Source organism: Artibeus jamaicensis, unplaced genomic scaffold (assembly GCF_021234435.1).
Source record: "Artibeus jamaicensis isolate MK-2021 breed Jamaican fruit bat unplaced genomic scaffold, CSHL_Jam_final contig_402, whole genome shotgun sequence".
NCBI classification, from domain to species: domain Eukaryota; kingdom Metazoa; phylum Chordata; class Mammalia; order Chiroptera; family Phyllostomidae; genus Artibeus; species Artibeus jamaicensis.
The window spans coordinates 15,023,337-15,038,475 of record NW_026521818.1 but is presented as its reverse complement, the minus strand read 5'-3'; the positions used below and the strand labels follow the sequence as shown (position 1 = coordinate 15,038,475).

Sequence of the window (15,139 nt, the reverse complement as noted above, 5' to 3'; positions counted from 1 at the left end):
AATTTCATGAATTTGCTTTGTCATTCTTGATTAGTCATCAAATCATGAGGTATTTTAGCACAGTACCATTCTTTGTCAATTATAACCATAGACAATCGACTTTTAGTTTAAAACAAAAACGCAGAAAGGTAAGGGAATAAATTAAATATATGCAAAGTCTTGGATTTTGAAGATAATAGATGAGCAAAATCCCTAAGATTTGTTATAGAGGCACATAAATACATTTCTTTCTAATTCTTAAACTGGGCACTATACCAGGGTTGGATAAAAACAAAGACAATTATTCTCTTCTTTACGGAAGACAAGAGCATTCCCCAGAGCAGAATCAAAAGATAAATGTTCTTTGGTTTGTGATAATTTCATAAGAAAACTTAAGCTTCATTTAGTCATTTAATGATAACAGAGTTCAGCTCTTTCTGTCAATAAAAATAATATGCATCTACAAGCAAAAATCTCCTCCTATTAAAAATGCTTTTGAAAGATCTCTAATATGTTTATATACCCAAATAATTTGTTACTAATATTTCACAAGGAATATAATTTTATTACTGTAATCACAAAATCATAGTTTCTGTACAGGAATGTATAAGTGAACATTAATCAATCCATTGATAATTCACTTCATAAAGAGGGTGAACATACAACAGAACATATTGTAAAGAAAAAATATTGTAAAATTTTCTGATCTTACAGTGCACTTTTTAGTGCAAGTATTTAAGACACGACAGTGTTCAATTCAGCAAAGTATTGCAGAATGCCATGCCACAGTCTACTTAATTCAGAGAGGGTCGGGACATGCAGCTTGTAATAACATGTCAAGAGTGTGTGTGTGTGTATATATTTATATATATATATAAAAACCACATGTACTTCATAAAATATAGAGTGGTTTATTTAGATGGTTTTCAATGATTTCACCGTGGAATTAGCATGAGTGGAACAAACATCTGAGATCATCCTAACAGGAGTGATCTTCTACGCGATGGCTTTGGCTTCAGGTAGGAATGCCTCCCAGTATTTTATCAGCTGTAAATGATAACAAAAAAATAAAAGATATTCTCATTACATTTTTGTTATTTATATGCCTGTGTCCTGTACAGAACTAAAAATAAATCTATGCAAATAGCTAATAGTGATTAACACTAAAGTCTGGTTCTTAAAATCATTTTAATTCCCTTATTTGAAGTTTGTCAATATAATTCATGTATAAACAATATAACTTATTAATTACCTCTGGCTAATTTGTTTTTGATGTAAATATAATTTAAAAAATATCCAAAACCAAGATTTTTCTGATTTATGCAAAACTGTATATAGAAACATAGTTTTATAATTAAGATGTTAGTATAAATAAGGTTACCTTAAATAATAAAACTGCAATGAACTTTTCCAATATAAAGTATTAACATCTAAATCAGAATATTCATATACTATGTTACTGCTAGCCAAAAGAATGAGAAAAAAGGAGTAAGAAAAGACACTGGGGAAGAATGGGAGAAAAAGTCTGGGAAGAATTACCTGCCAGTTGTTCCTGGACAGTCCAAAAAAACAGACTGAAGCATAAACTAAAGTTTAAAACAATTCCTTTAAAAACAAATTGATATGACTTGTTTTTATATTTTAAAATTCTGAACTTATGAATTAAGTACTTATGATTTAAAATGTAATTTGGCCCTGGCTGGTATAGCTCAGTGGATTTAGTGTGGGCCTGCAAACCACATGATCACAGTTCAATTCCCAGTCAGGGCGCATGCCTGGGTTGCAGGCCAGTTCCCAGCAGGGGACGCAGGAGAGGCAACCATACATTGATATTTCTCTTCTTTTCTCCTTCCCTTCCTCTCTAAAGATAAATAAATAAAACTCTTAAAAATATATATATAATTTGAAGATATATAATCACTTAACTCAAAAATTATATAGGCAAGTTTCTAATCCACATATCTTAAAAACTGAAGAAGGAAATCCTTTTATTTAACATATTAAATAATTGGATCTATTACTCAAATTTATATTAAAATACAAAGGAAAAAAACTATTATCTTGTTAAAGAATTTTATTTAATGTAACACAAACACCACTGTCTTGTCTAGTTGAGGGAAACAAATGCTACTACTTGTGGCATATAATCACCACAAACCTAACATAAATCAAAAATGTTTTTTAAAACCTTAAAAATGTTATTTTTAGTTTAAGTTTTGTCTTTTATAAAAGAGAAGAACTTCTTGTAAGAATTTATACACACTATGATTGATAGGGAAATAAAACTCAGAGGACAGGGAAAGGGAAAACCTGCCCTATTTTTCACAGCCTAAAACTGGGAAAAGTATATCTCACCTAGTAGTTTCAAAAGAGTAGAAGCAAAAAGGAACTGAGTTTCCAATTATTTTAACTACCATTTTTTCCTCTGCTGTTACTGGTTTTCTCTACTCCATTCCTTATTCCTCTTTAAGTATAAAAGTTCTTTTCACTAATTATTATCTTCAAAATGAAAAAGCATTCTAAAAATAAAATCTGGAAGTTTATAAGTTATAAACAAATTAGCTTACCTGTTGTTGTGTTTGAACTAATGATTCTAAATACTTGATAATAACAGTTTTAAAATCTTTCACTCGTTCTTTCTGTTAAAGTACAAGAGAAAGGCTTCATTAATACACAATTAAGTTTGATTTTACCATAAAGTCACAGCAAATGTGATTATACTGATCAGAAAAGTGTAAATCATACTTGCCTCAAATCTTCCCACTTCTTTTCGAATTGTTTTAGAGATCTGTTCAAAATCTCTTTCCCCTTGTTGTACTTTTGCCTCCCACTAATAAAATATAAGCAAAAACATACACATATTATTTTTGGTCTGGAAAAAGTTTACAGAACTAGCTGTCATGACCACTCAATTTAATGTAAGCCTGAAAATCCTGAGAAAGCTCAATAACTGGCAAAGCCCGACTTAGCATCATTCAAACTTGTATCTAACTTTCCACCCGCATTCCAGAGATGCGGGTCAGCTTACTTTCCATTAATATTTCATTGTCAGGTTTACTTAAAATTAGGACATCCTAGTCCTTACTTAACTATAATCTCCACTGCTGAATTAACCACAGGATAGACGAGCAGGGCTGTCCAACCCGCAGGTCACATGCAGCCCAGGATGGCTATGAATGCAGCCCAACACAAAATCGTAAATTTGCTAAAATTACTAACATTTTTTTGTGATTATGTGTTGTAAACTATTTAATGTGTAGCCCAAGACAACTCTTCTTCCAATGTGGCCCAGGGACACCAAAAGGTTGGACACCCTGATTATAAAATTCACTATCAAATCATTTAGCAGTGTTAGATTTTAATTTTTCATCTTTTTTATATCATTAATTATTTCAAAATACATCAACTACATTCTGCTAATTTCAAGATTACATGTTCATCACAATTTATTTACTCATAGAAATTCTTTAAATTAGGGAAACTGTATGACAAACAAAAAACATATTTTTTGTGATAGTAAAATGTCTAGATTTTTAAAAATTTGTGGAATTATGTTCTGTTGAAGACCTTTAGGAAACATTAAATTCAGTAAAGAAACAAAATGTGATTAGTGACCAATGAAACAGCTAAAATAAAGTAACTAAAGACTTAAGCTATGAAATGATATTTCCCCACTATGTAACCAAAACACTGGCCCATACTCTTCCAAGAGCAGGCACATTCACTGAGTAATATAAAGGTTGTCCTACCTCTTCAATTTCCTTATTGAAGCATGGCAAAAAAAGTGTATAAATTATAATAGACTTATACAAACTTACTGAAATACCATATATAATACATATATATGGGGGATAATGTTGCCCATACAGTTAAATGAGGGACAAGTCCACGTCTAAAACTACTTTTAGACACAAACCAAGTAATTATCTGAAATCAAATTAGTTATCTCAAAACAAATGTGTAATTATTAATTAAATATAAGTTTAAATAATTTCCTTGTCTTTATTTATTCCATGATCATGTGCAAGTAACAGAGGGCTCTGAAGATTTTAATGAAAATCAAAATGTTAAGATAGTTCTAACACAGTTTATAAAATTATGGATAAATAGCTAATGTTGAATGGTTAGAAAAAAATTTGTGAAAAATTATGTGTATATGAATGACCCATGAAAAATTTGACTGAAGAGATAAATAAAGTACTTTGCATTAATCACCTCTCTGATTTCATTTTTAGCTTGCTGTATTTTATCTGGTTTGTTAGCAACCATCATTTTTGCCTCAGTTTCACGTTTTTTGAGCAAAGTAATTTGAGCATCTTCCCATTTCTGCCAGCACTTCATTCGATGGTCAAACACACCCTATAAGTGAATGACATAATGCTATTAAGTGACAGTAAATACTAAAATATTTCCATACTAGAAGTACTGTAGCACTAAAAACAATAAACCCAGTATTTAAATTCTATTCTAATACACTGACACACTAAAAATAAACATGCCAACATAAAAATAAATAAATAAATAGATAGATAGATAGATAAATAAATAAATAAATTTCCATATTTATTTGCTTAAAAACAAAAATCCTGGTGACTGGATGAAATATAAGGGCTCAGAATTTAAAAAATATACAAAATCCACTTAAATAGCCTTTAGAGTTTTAAATGTGACTCATAAAGTATTTAACAGTTTTATGCTTTTAAGAAAGATATCTTCAATAGAAAAATGCCAGTGTCATAGCTACACTGCAAGTTTTCCTACTAAATAATATCAAAAGTAGATTTAAGTGTTGGAAATATGTCAGAAACTGAAAAAATCCTGTAAAATAACAAAAAGTGAAGTAAAAACATGATGAAGAGATTACCAATGGCAAAAGAAATTAAGTATAACAAAACAAAAAAAAACTCTTATACATGATGAAGATGTCCAATATATATATTGTGTGTGTATGTAATGCAGAACCAAAAAAAACAACAACAGACAAAAAGACTAATAGAACAAGTTAATCAAGTCCATTATTTCTTGTCAATGGATTTGTCAGAGAAGGAGCAAATGACTGGAGGAAAGAAATAAAATATGACCATAAGAGAATAAGTAAAAGTCTCATGAAAAAAAATGATGGCTAGTATGAGAGAATAGAATAATCCCTTCTCTAGCTTGATACTAGGGATATAGTCGTTATTCATTTAGTGTTTACTAACTGAAGCATTAATAAACTGGGTAAGCCAGAAAGCATGAAACCAAGGATTATTTTCATTTATTCCAAATGAAGAGCTTTATTGATCAAGAAACATTAAATACATGTTCTTAAAGGGACCTGCTGAAGAGAAAGTATGTAAGTACACTTAAAAAATTTAAGCTTTAGAACAAAGTTGGCTTTGATTTCCAGCTTTGTCACTGTATGATCTTGGGTAAATTCATTTAATTTCTATAAGCCTTAGTCTTCCAAATATAAAAGGAGAAAAATAAGATCTATACTTTTGGATTAGAAATAAAATGAAAAGTATGTAGCAGAGTGTCTTAACCTAGTGGACACTTAATAATTAGTAGGTAATATTATAAGTCACTTCTAAATAACATACACATATAAATGTAGTTGATTAACTCGATTTCTACTAAAATGCAAATAGTAAAAACTTAGCAATGTGAAAAAATAGACTATATTTGTATCATACAGAATATTTTTTAAATGTGACCGAGAACATTAAAACTCCAAAGCAACATGAAACCTAAGTAGTTTTCCCAAAGAGTTCTTAAAGATTGAGCACATTTAAATTAAACAGGACAACAGACATCCTGGGCAAACTGCTGAGTCAAAGCACCCTATCTATAGGCATTTAGGTCCATTTTGCCAGATTTAATTTGCCATGTCATATAATTTCTTTTCTCACAGTAAGTGAATCTTACTGTCCTTACTGTCTGCTTTTCTTATATTTAAAAGACCCAAATAAAAATATTTCTTATTATGAATTAATTTATTTAACTTCAGCCAAAATGGGCCAAAAACACCAAAGTAATACATCTAACAAATAGATTCAGTCACTACCATTTAAAACAAACAAACAATTCCTGATGCTTACCCCCTATGTATATACATACACAAAACCAAAACGTAATGTAAAGTTTTAGGCCTGGTCTTGCAGGGGTGTCCAATCTGTGGCCCACAGGCCACATGAGGCCCAGGATGGCTATGAATGCTGCCCAACACAAAATCGTAAATTTACTTAAAACACTGAGGTTTTTTTTTTGTTTTTTGTTTGTATAATTAATGTGTGGGCCAAAAGAGCTCTTCTTCTTCCAGTGTGGCCCAGGGACGCCAAACGGCTGGACACCCCTGCTAGGGGAAAGGGGCCATATCAGCTCTTCATTTATGAATTCCTCTGTTCGTTAACAATTTGTATGTAAAATCTGTACAAATACAGGGCAGAGGCTAACCAAAATGCCCTTGAATTTCAGTATTTGCTTAGTTCTAAATATAGAGTGGGCAAATGTAGGTTTACAGATGTTCACATGGAAAATAATATAATAATTAATAAATAATAATTCAAGAATAAACTGTTTCACATACGCACAACCATAAGCCTACTTTTGCCCCACGCTGTATATATTAACTGTTTTTTTTAGTGATATACTAATTTAGACTAATTTGACTGCTGACTGATTTATTATCTCATAATATTCCAAAACCATCACATCTTTATTGTGGTACAGGTATAGGAGCTATGTTAACAGTAAGGCTACTCAAGTCATGGTATTTCAGAAAAATAAATTAATCTTAACTGTGTAAGAACTAAAACTTTTCTTCATTTTTTTCCTACTCTTGTAACACTGGAAAATAAAAGAACCAGAACCATACTTGCTCTTCTAAAATGCTATCTTAAAAAGCAATTAAATCATAACAACATTTTTCTTTGTATGTCAAGATAATCCACTCTACACCAGCCTCTTCTGTAGGAGGGATGGATTTACACTGACGATCCACTCCGGATCCCCACCCCTCTGCGAACTCATGCTACACATTTGCATCCACATTGATCTAGGTTAGATGAGGCTACAGTTGTGAGTGCTTTTCCTGGACCACCAGGAAAATTGATGCTGCAATTTTAATTTAATTAATACCATATTCTAATTCAGTGAATCTGAAAGTATGTTGCCCTTCCTGGAATTCTGAAAGGATTCTATTACTTACAGCCAAACAGTGATGTTTTTAAACTCCTTGTGGAACACATCTATTGGGTTTTTAGAAAACCCAAAAATATTTTTATAAATTTGAATTCCCTGTAAGAATTCTTAATAAAGATTTCTAGTGCTAAAAACATTCATAACCATTACTCTCAATTCCTGACACTACTGTAGTGGTTCACAGAAGATGAATACACAAGAATATAATGCAACGAGTTTGCCAATTAATACATGCTAGATAACAGTACTAGTAAAAATATAAAGTCTTAGATCAAGAGACCCTGTAGCAGAAAAAAAAGGAAAACAAGACTTCCCTGGTACCAGGCCAGGTTCAGGCAATATTTTGAGTGGGTAAAACTGATCTTTCTTTAGTTCTCCATTTGGACTCTATATTCTAATTCCCAAAGTACTCCTAGTTTCAAAATTATCATCCGAATAGTCATAGTATGGAAAAAAAAAACACAAAAGGCTAAGGAGTATTAAACAGCTATTAGAAATAAGAAAAATCAAACAAAAAATTGAACAAGGAGCATATATAAAAAAAGAAATGCAATGGCTTATCATTTGTAAAGATGCTTAAATTCACGCTAACCAAAGATATTAAAACATACAAAAAATACCTCCATTGCTAGGCAGAAGAAGGGACATACATGTTGACGGGAGTTAAGAGAAATATAACCTCTTTGAGCAGTACGACACTAATTATTGAGATGCATATACCCTTTGGCCAAACAATTCTAAAAGTTTTATGTCCAAAGAGTTATTATTAAAATACTGTAATATTGGGCTGGGTAAATAACTCGAAGTACACCTATATGCTATATGATGGAACACTATGAAACTATTAAAAATGTGACATGCTTATATAGAGACCTCTCTAAAATAGAGTGGAAAAAAGCAGGCAAAGAACCATGTACACAAAATAGTGTGTTCCTTTTTGAAGAAGGAAGCAAAGCAGGGAGGGAGGGAGAAAAAGAGAAAGAAAGAAAAATTAGCTTCCTATGCATGCATAGCTAATTCTATAATAATACACAAGAATCTAGTATCATCTGACTGAGGGAAGAGGTCTTAGGTAGAAAAGAAATGTACATTTTAGGGCTGTTAGAATTCTATGTGCGTGTATTGTTTTATCAAATACAAATGAATTGGTTTAAAACAAACAAACAAACAAAAAGACCAGAAATATTCCATCACCCTATTCTGTAATTTCTCAACTCCTTGGTGCAGTTGACCTAGGTTTCATCACAAAACCGATCTGAAAGACATTAATTTACCTCATGGTATAAGCTGACCACAGCTCTTTAGTTCTTTAGTCGATACATCACTAATTCAGTATTTCCCAAATATGTTCCATATATGTAAAAATATATTAAATGAAAAATTTCTATTCATATGAATTTGGAAGTCTAGATTAAACAAAGTTAAATTCTTTTTTTTTTTTTTTACTCCTAGACATTTTGGAGCTTTTTCCATGCACACTGAGTATACAAGGGGGTATTGTATACACTATCTCCCAAACGCAGATGACAGTGGTACATCCTTTGATGTCTCTGTTCTATAGGACATATACTAGGAAACATGAATTTAACTGTAATTTCACAAAAGGTCAAAGTAAAGCCAGATTTAGGCAGAAAGTTGTGTCTGAGGGATCGACATCCATCACACGGGCCACCTGACCAGGGAGTATTTTCCCAGGTTAGGCCTTCTCAGCAGCTACCCCTTCTCACAGACTCTGCGTAGCTTCCCTTTTTGGACCCACAGGTTTTCTGCAGGTGTTATACTTTTCTACTACAGCTCTTCTGTTAGCGGGAGCTCTGGAATGAGGTGCAGGTAGGTGAGAGATAACAAGGAAACATTAAACTGGGTTTCTTAATATCTTAAGTTACCTATATATAAAATGAAGTATACTCGGATAACTGCTATCTTTATTAACATCTTTAAGTAATTGGAAAGAAAAATTAACCACCAGAAATAAAAAAGTACACATAAGAGTAAATACAAGCAAAATTGGTACTTTTACCCAACCTAAGAAAGCACCATTCTGGAAGTGCTAAGAAGCTTCTAGTACACTGTTACCATTAGCTTGAAGACCAAATCAATAAATATACAACAAATCTATGCTGTGATTGCAGATAAATACTAACTTTGTCACAGAAATCAGCTGAAAAAATTTTGCATTAGAAAGCAAGGAACTTTCTAGATGCTTAAATTCAAGGTAAAAGGTAAATGCCCAGTTCCTTCATTCTACAACTAATGTTCATAACAATAATTCAAAAACAAGGTAAGATCTTAAGGTATCTTCTGATATGTAAGATAAAATAATATTCAATTCGGTTTAATTATCTGAATATTGGATATGACTATATAATATTGACTTCCATTAGAATGATTACTTTTCCAACTATTTAGAAACTGAATACTGTTCATACTTAGTAACTAATCTAATCCCATCTCATCTATAAATACAGGTGACTACACATTTTGGAATAGATGCAGAATGTTTACAGACCAAATTCACGCTAAAGCCATCATCAAACATATTCATACAACAATCAATTCTGGTTTTGTCCTGCTTCTCATTATTATTTTTCTAATGATATTACAATCCAGTAGGTAGTTTCAGATTATGCTACACTGAGCAAACAAATGTTCCCAGTTAGCTGCAAACTTGTACATGTAAATATGTATACACCAAATAAGGCATTCCTCAGATCTCTGAAAAACATCAATTCTGTCTGTTGCATTGTACGACTCATAGGAAAAAAAATTTAAGCTATGAATAATCAAATTCTCTTGTAAGCAAACCACTGAAGTGAGAAGAATTCAAGGAAGATTGCAAAACAAGGCTTACTTTCACTGCAGCAATAAGACGAATGTAGTCACTAAGTAGTTCGGAAAACAAATAAAAGTCAGCAAAAGCTTGTTCTTGATGTAACTGGTCTATCTTCTCCTCAACCTCTGCAAGCTGAGACAAAGCTCTAGATAAAGCAGTATGATCCTCAGAATTACCTAACATGGCAGCACTTTTAGCAAAGGCAGCTGTGTTGGCTGAAAGTTCTGAAATAGAAAAGTATTCACTTTTAACGTTCACTAGTAAAGTTTTTAAATATTGTTTTGATTTTTTCACCTTTTCTCTAAATTTTATCTGTCCACAAATTGCCCAAATTATATTTTAAGTATTTACATAAAACAACCTGCCATTAAAATGCCTTGGGCATAAATGCCAACTGCTCAAAGCTCTACTGACAGTTAGAAGAACCACTGCCTGTCTCCCCAGAAGATGAACTGTTCAACAGTATAATAACCTGCCTCCCTTTCTCTCCTAAAGTGCTTACTCTATTCCTTAAAATATATATAAATATATGTATACTTAACATGAAAAGCATAGAGAATGCACAACTGATTTATAATACTTTGCCTTTAAACATTTACTTATCATTCAAAATATCTACAATTTTTAATGAGAATATTATTTAACAGGAGGAAAGCAAGGTAAAACTGTACATACAATTCTCATAGATCTTATTTTTTTTCTCTTTTTATGCAACAATGCTTAGTGAAATATTGAGAATTTCTAAAGAGACTTTTGAACATGATCACTTTAGATACTACAAAGAAAAACAGATGTCAGCAGGCTGGTGTGTGACTAACAACTACAGCACCTGGAGACTGCTCTGTGGCCCTGCACTGCGTAAAACAATCCAAAAGAACCTTACAGCCCATGTGCTAAGACATATCATACAAATAGCAAAAGCTGTTATAAACTGCTTTCAACAAATTCGACTTTTGTAATTATTTTATTAAAATGTATTGCTGATAATGGTACATACTAACTTATCAAGAATTTTAAAAAACTGGTATCAAAAGCCTTCTTTAAAAATAAAACAAAACCAAAAAAGAAAACTCACTATGAAATTAAAAAATTACAACTCAAATTTTCTATACATCTTTAACAAAAACACCCAGATTTTTAAATACAATAGTTCAAAAACGAAGAAAATATTTCAGTTTTCTAGAAAATACAGGCACAAAACACCTGTTTTAAAGAAAATAACAAAGATTAACAAAGAGTTAAACCAAGTGAGTAATTTTAAACCATAATCTAAAATACATTTTTATAAGCTCATGATGTTTCTACTTCTAAACTAGAGGTTAAAATAGAACAAAAAAAATTGAACAACAAAGTTGATACACAAAACATTCTTTTAAACTATGTTTTTTTCCCTTTCATAATAACTTCAGAATACCCATTTTAATAAAAATTTTTATGAAGTATTTCAATTAATCCATGGTATTAAACAAATAAATAATAAGGCAAACAAACCTTTTCTATGACAGACCAAGGCTTCAACGTGGGCATGAAGTTTCCTAAGTTGCTGATCCAGATTTTCAAATTGCTGCTGCTTTTCTTCAAACCACTAACAAAAAAATGAAAAATGGAGCTTATTTAGCCAGGACAAACTACTTTAAATTAGGTTACCAATAGCAGGCTACAGTCCTTGTTTTAAAGCAACAAATTAACTATGGATAACCATGGTGGTCAACTGATGTGGTTGAGAACTAAACTCAATAAGCAAATTAATATCCTATTTTCTACTTGTACAGCTTTAAAATGCAATTGTTGGGCTCATTAATTCATCTCATTATTCAAGTCGAAAAATCAGCTCTTACTGCATCCGATTCATTCATCTTGATTGTCATTTTGTTGACAGCGTCGGCAGCCTTGTTCACCATCCTCAATATTCCTGCTCCGCTCAGAGCCTGTGTATTAACTGCTCTAGGCAGCTGGAATTGAATGACAAATAAGGGCAAACAAACCGGTTAAAAGCCTGGAGGTTTAACTGGGCACAAAAGGGATTGTCCCCTGCCTCCCCCAAAAAAGGAAAGAAAAAATAGGAGGTTGTATTCTCTTCACTCTCATACATTTCTATAGTGAGACCTAATTTCTCAAATATACTAGTTGTACATTCTCAAAGGAAAACTTAAAAAATTGACTTTCCACTTGTTTTTCTTCTGCACGTTTACATTTAGATGGAACAACAGTCTGTTTGTCAAAATATATTAAGTAATTGCCAAGCACCTAACACTGGCCACCTGTTTGCTAGCAGAGATGAACTTTGTAAGGAAAGAAGAAAGTCTTGAGAAAAAAATCTCCTCATGCTCAGTTAAGACTGTGATTTTGAATTTTTAAAATATTCTGGGATTCAATAAATTTTTAGAAGATCTCAAAAGGTAATAATCAGAACTCTAAACTGTTTAAGAGCCCAACATGTGTTAAACAACTCAAATACAAAAAACAGCATAGTTAATAATTTAGGCTCTTTCAAGTTACATATTTGCATTTCAAAACCTAAATAAGAACATTCAAATGTAGAAAGAAACACATTCAACTGTCTCTAAAAATGTATTCTGAATAAATTTATTTCAATATGATGTCTAACCAACAATTTAAGGCACTGAAAATTAGACTACATAAGCCAATTTTTAAAATTTGGTTTTAAGTTTTCCAGAAAGGGACTGATAATCCTATAATTATCAATGCAAAGAAGACATTATGCTAGTAATTTAGTCAAGAATTAGAACTAATTAAAGCACTAAGCAGAAAAAAATCATTGCTTTATTCCATCTATTAATCCATTTATTTCCTGAACATCTCTATTATATAACTTATTACATGGAAAAATATAAATAGTGAGGCCATTTATACACAAAATTTTAAAGTAGAAATAATACCTCTGAGCTTTCCAAGAACTGCCTTAAATCAGGATCCTGGAGTAAAGTGGGATGCTTTACTGTTCTTTGAAGGTACCTAGATTTAAGAATAAATTTGCCCCTTTATTTATCAGTAGCATCTTATTTCAAGAAAAGGATAGATAGATACATAAAAAGAAGTCTTTCTGCCTCCTATCATTCTGCCTCACTATGATTATTTAGACTCTTACAGCAATTTAATGAATTAAAAAGTTTTTTGGTTCATCATTTGAATATTCATTGGCATTAAAAGAGATATGGCAAGGAATGAGGGTGGGAGTGGGGAGAGGTTAAATAATTTATGAAACTGCTCACTGAAAAGTATAAAAGGGCATATGAGTTTGTCAAATAATTTAATCTTTGGGTGGAGTTATTACTTCAGAGTCCTAAGAAATACATCACTCTGTATATTCATCAACTATTTTTTATTACTATTATGTATTACCAAAATACAGAACAGCCTACAGTTTTTTTTCCCTGATTAATAGATTTAAATGATCAAATCAGCTTTGGCCCTTATTTGACAAGGAATGAATTTTCTTCAATACTTCTATTTTTACGGTTTTGCTATTATTGATAAATGTCTTATGGGACACCACATAAAACAAAAAAAAGTAAAAGAAAATAGCATTATTAAATAAATCACTATTAGCCCAACTTTTAGTCATTTCCCGTACTAGAACACCCCACATTCCCATCATCCACAATTACCATTCTTTCATAAAAAGAATTAAGGTCCACTACTAATGATTCTCAATTACTTATCTCATCCCTTTTTTTTTAAAGAATCACTTTTCCCAGGTTAGAGATTACATAAAGTAATATCTCAATTATATTTTATCTTACATTTAATATACCTTTATTCTACTTCTGTGGAATAAATGTAGCCAATGACTGCTCCTACTTTTTTACAAGATTATAAAATATGCTAAAATAAAGTTTCTGGGACAAAAAAAGTAAATATTTTCTCTAACGTCAAATTCTAACCAATGGTTAAAATTATTATTTTATTGTTTTTTGTATATTTAAATGAAATATATACCATATTAAACTTCATTTTAAATCATCAGCCCACATAAGAAGTCATTATAATAGATACATGCAATACAATGTACACTGTGATTTAAACATTTGCTGCCTATATTATCAAGCTAAAAAAGAGATGTAGCAGGAACGCTAATCCAGTAGTACATTTAAGAAATGTTGGTATTTTCCCATTGGAATTTTACTTACATATTTAATACTGAGGTTTTCCAGTACTATTAGGTAAGTTATTTCGTTGTTTAGACTGCTTGCTGCTCAAAGCAGTTTGCATAGTTGTTCACCTGAATGCTAACAGCTGGTAAACAGCCAGCACTCAGACATTTGTGAAATGAACGAGGAGGAAAGCAAAACATCTAGTACACAAACTTTCAGAAATGTTCCAGTGTTTCAAACCTAAATGAAAACACCTAATACCACAGATATATATATTTTAAGATTTTATTTATTTATCTTTAGAGGGGAAGGGAAGGAGAGAGGGAGAGAAATATCAATGTATGGTGCTTCTTGTGCATCCCCTCTTGGGAACTGGCCTGCAATCCAGGCATGTGCCCTGACTGGGAATCGAACTGTGATCCTTTGCTTCCCAAGCCCGCAATCAATCCACTGAGCTACACCAGCCAGGGCTACCATTTATATTCTAAAACAGCTTGCCAAAGGGAGTTCATATTATATATACATATATATGTTCTTTTTATTAAGATTCATAATGAACAGCAAAATATTAGGTGCTGTGAGAAGTCCTGCAGAAAATAAACCTGGTTTAACTTTGTTAAAACTCTTTGTTACCAAAAACGCAATTGACTATAGATTTCCTTTTTTCACCCTACCACATACTAGAATTCTGAGGAGTCAATTTTAGCAAATGATATTCTAGAATTAAACAGTAAAATTTTTCTTTCTCTTAACTGTTACATGAAAGTAAAGAGCAATTCACCACTAAAAACAAAAGTATTAAGCTTGCAGAATGTTAAAATTAAGAACAGAAACATGAAATGAATTTTAAAATTACTATTGGTAAACATACACCAATTCGGAATCAAGGAGAGGGAGGGTGTTTGATAGATAAAGGAAGGATACAGAACAAAAAGAGGAGAAGCTTGCAGAACAACGCGTGGAAAGGAGTATGGTTAGAAACAGGAACGCTGAAGGAGGACAGAGATGACAGACACAATGACGTCAATAA

The 15,139-nt window shown here is 31.7% G+C and overlaps 1 protein-coding gene across 1 annotated transcript in view; it reads right to left on the bottom strand.

Annotated features, from left to right (window-relative positions):
- Nucleotides 1–870: 870 nt before the first annotated feature.
- The window catches only part of SNX2 (sorting nexin 2), a 59,100-nt gene continuing 44,831 nt past the window's right edge, over nucleotides 871–15,139 (bottom strand). The window contains exons 8-15 of the mRNA XM_037165542.2: nucleotides 12,895–12,970; nucleotides 11,833–11,946; nucleotides 11,486–11,579; nucleotides 10,013–10,218; nucleotides 4,195–4,338; nucleotides 2,729–2,809; nucleotides 2,547–2,618; nucleotides 871–1,026 (exon numbers count right to left, since the gene is read on the bottom strand). Coding sequence (XP_037021437.1) covers nucleotides 976–1,026; nucleotides 2,547–2,618; nucleotides 2,729–2,809; nucleotides 4,195–4,338; nucleotides 10,013–10,218; nucleotides 11,486–11,579; nucleotides 11,833–11,946; nucleotides 12,895–12,970 — 838 coding nt within the window. The 3' untranslated portion in view covers nucleotides 871–975. The remainder of the gene's footprint in view (nucleotides 1,027–2,546; nucleotides 2,619–2,728; nucleotides 2,810–4,194; nucleotides 4,339–10,012; nucleotides 10,219–11,485; nucleotides 11,580–11,832; nucleotides 11,947–12,894; nucleotides 12,971–15,139) is intronic.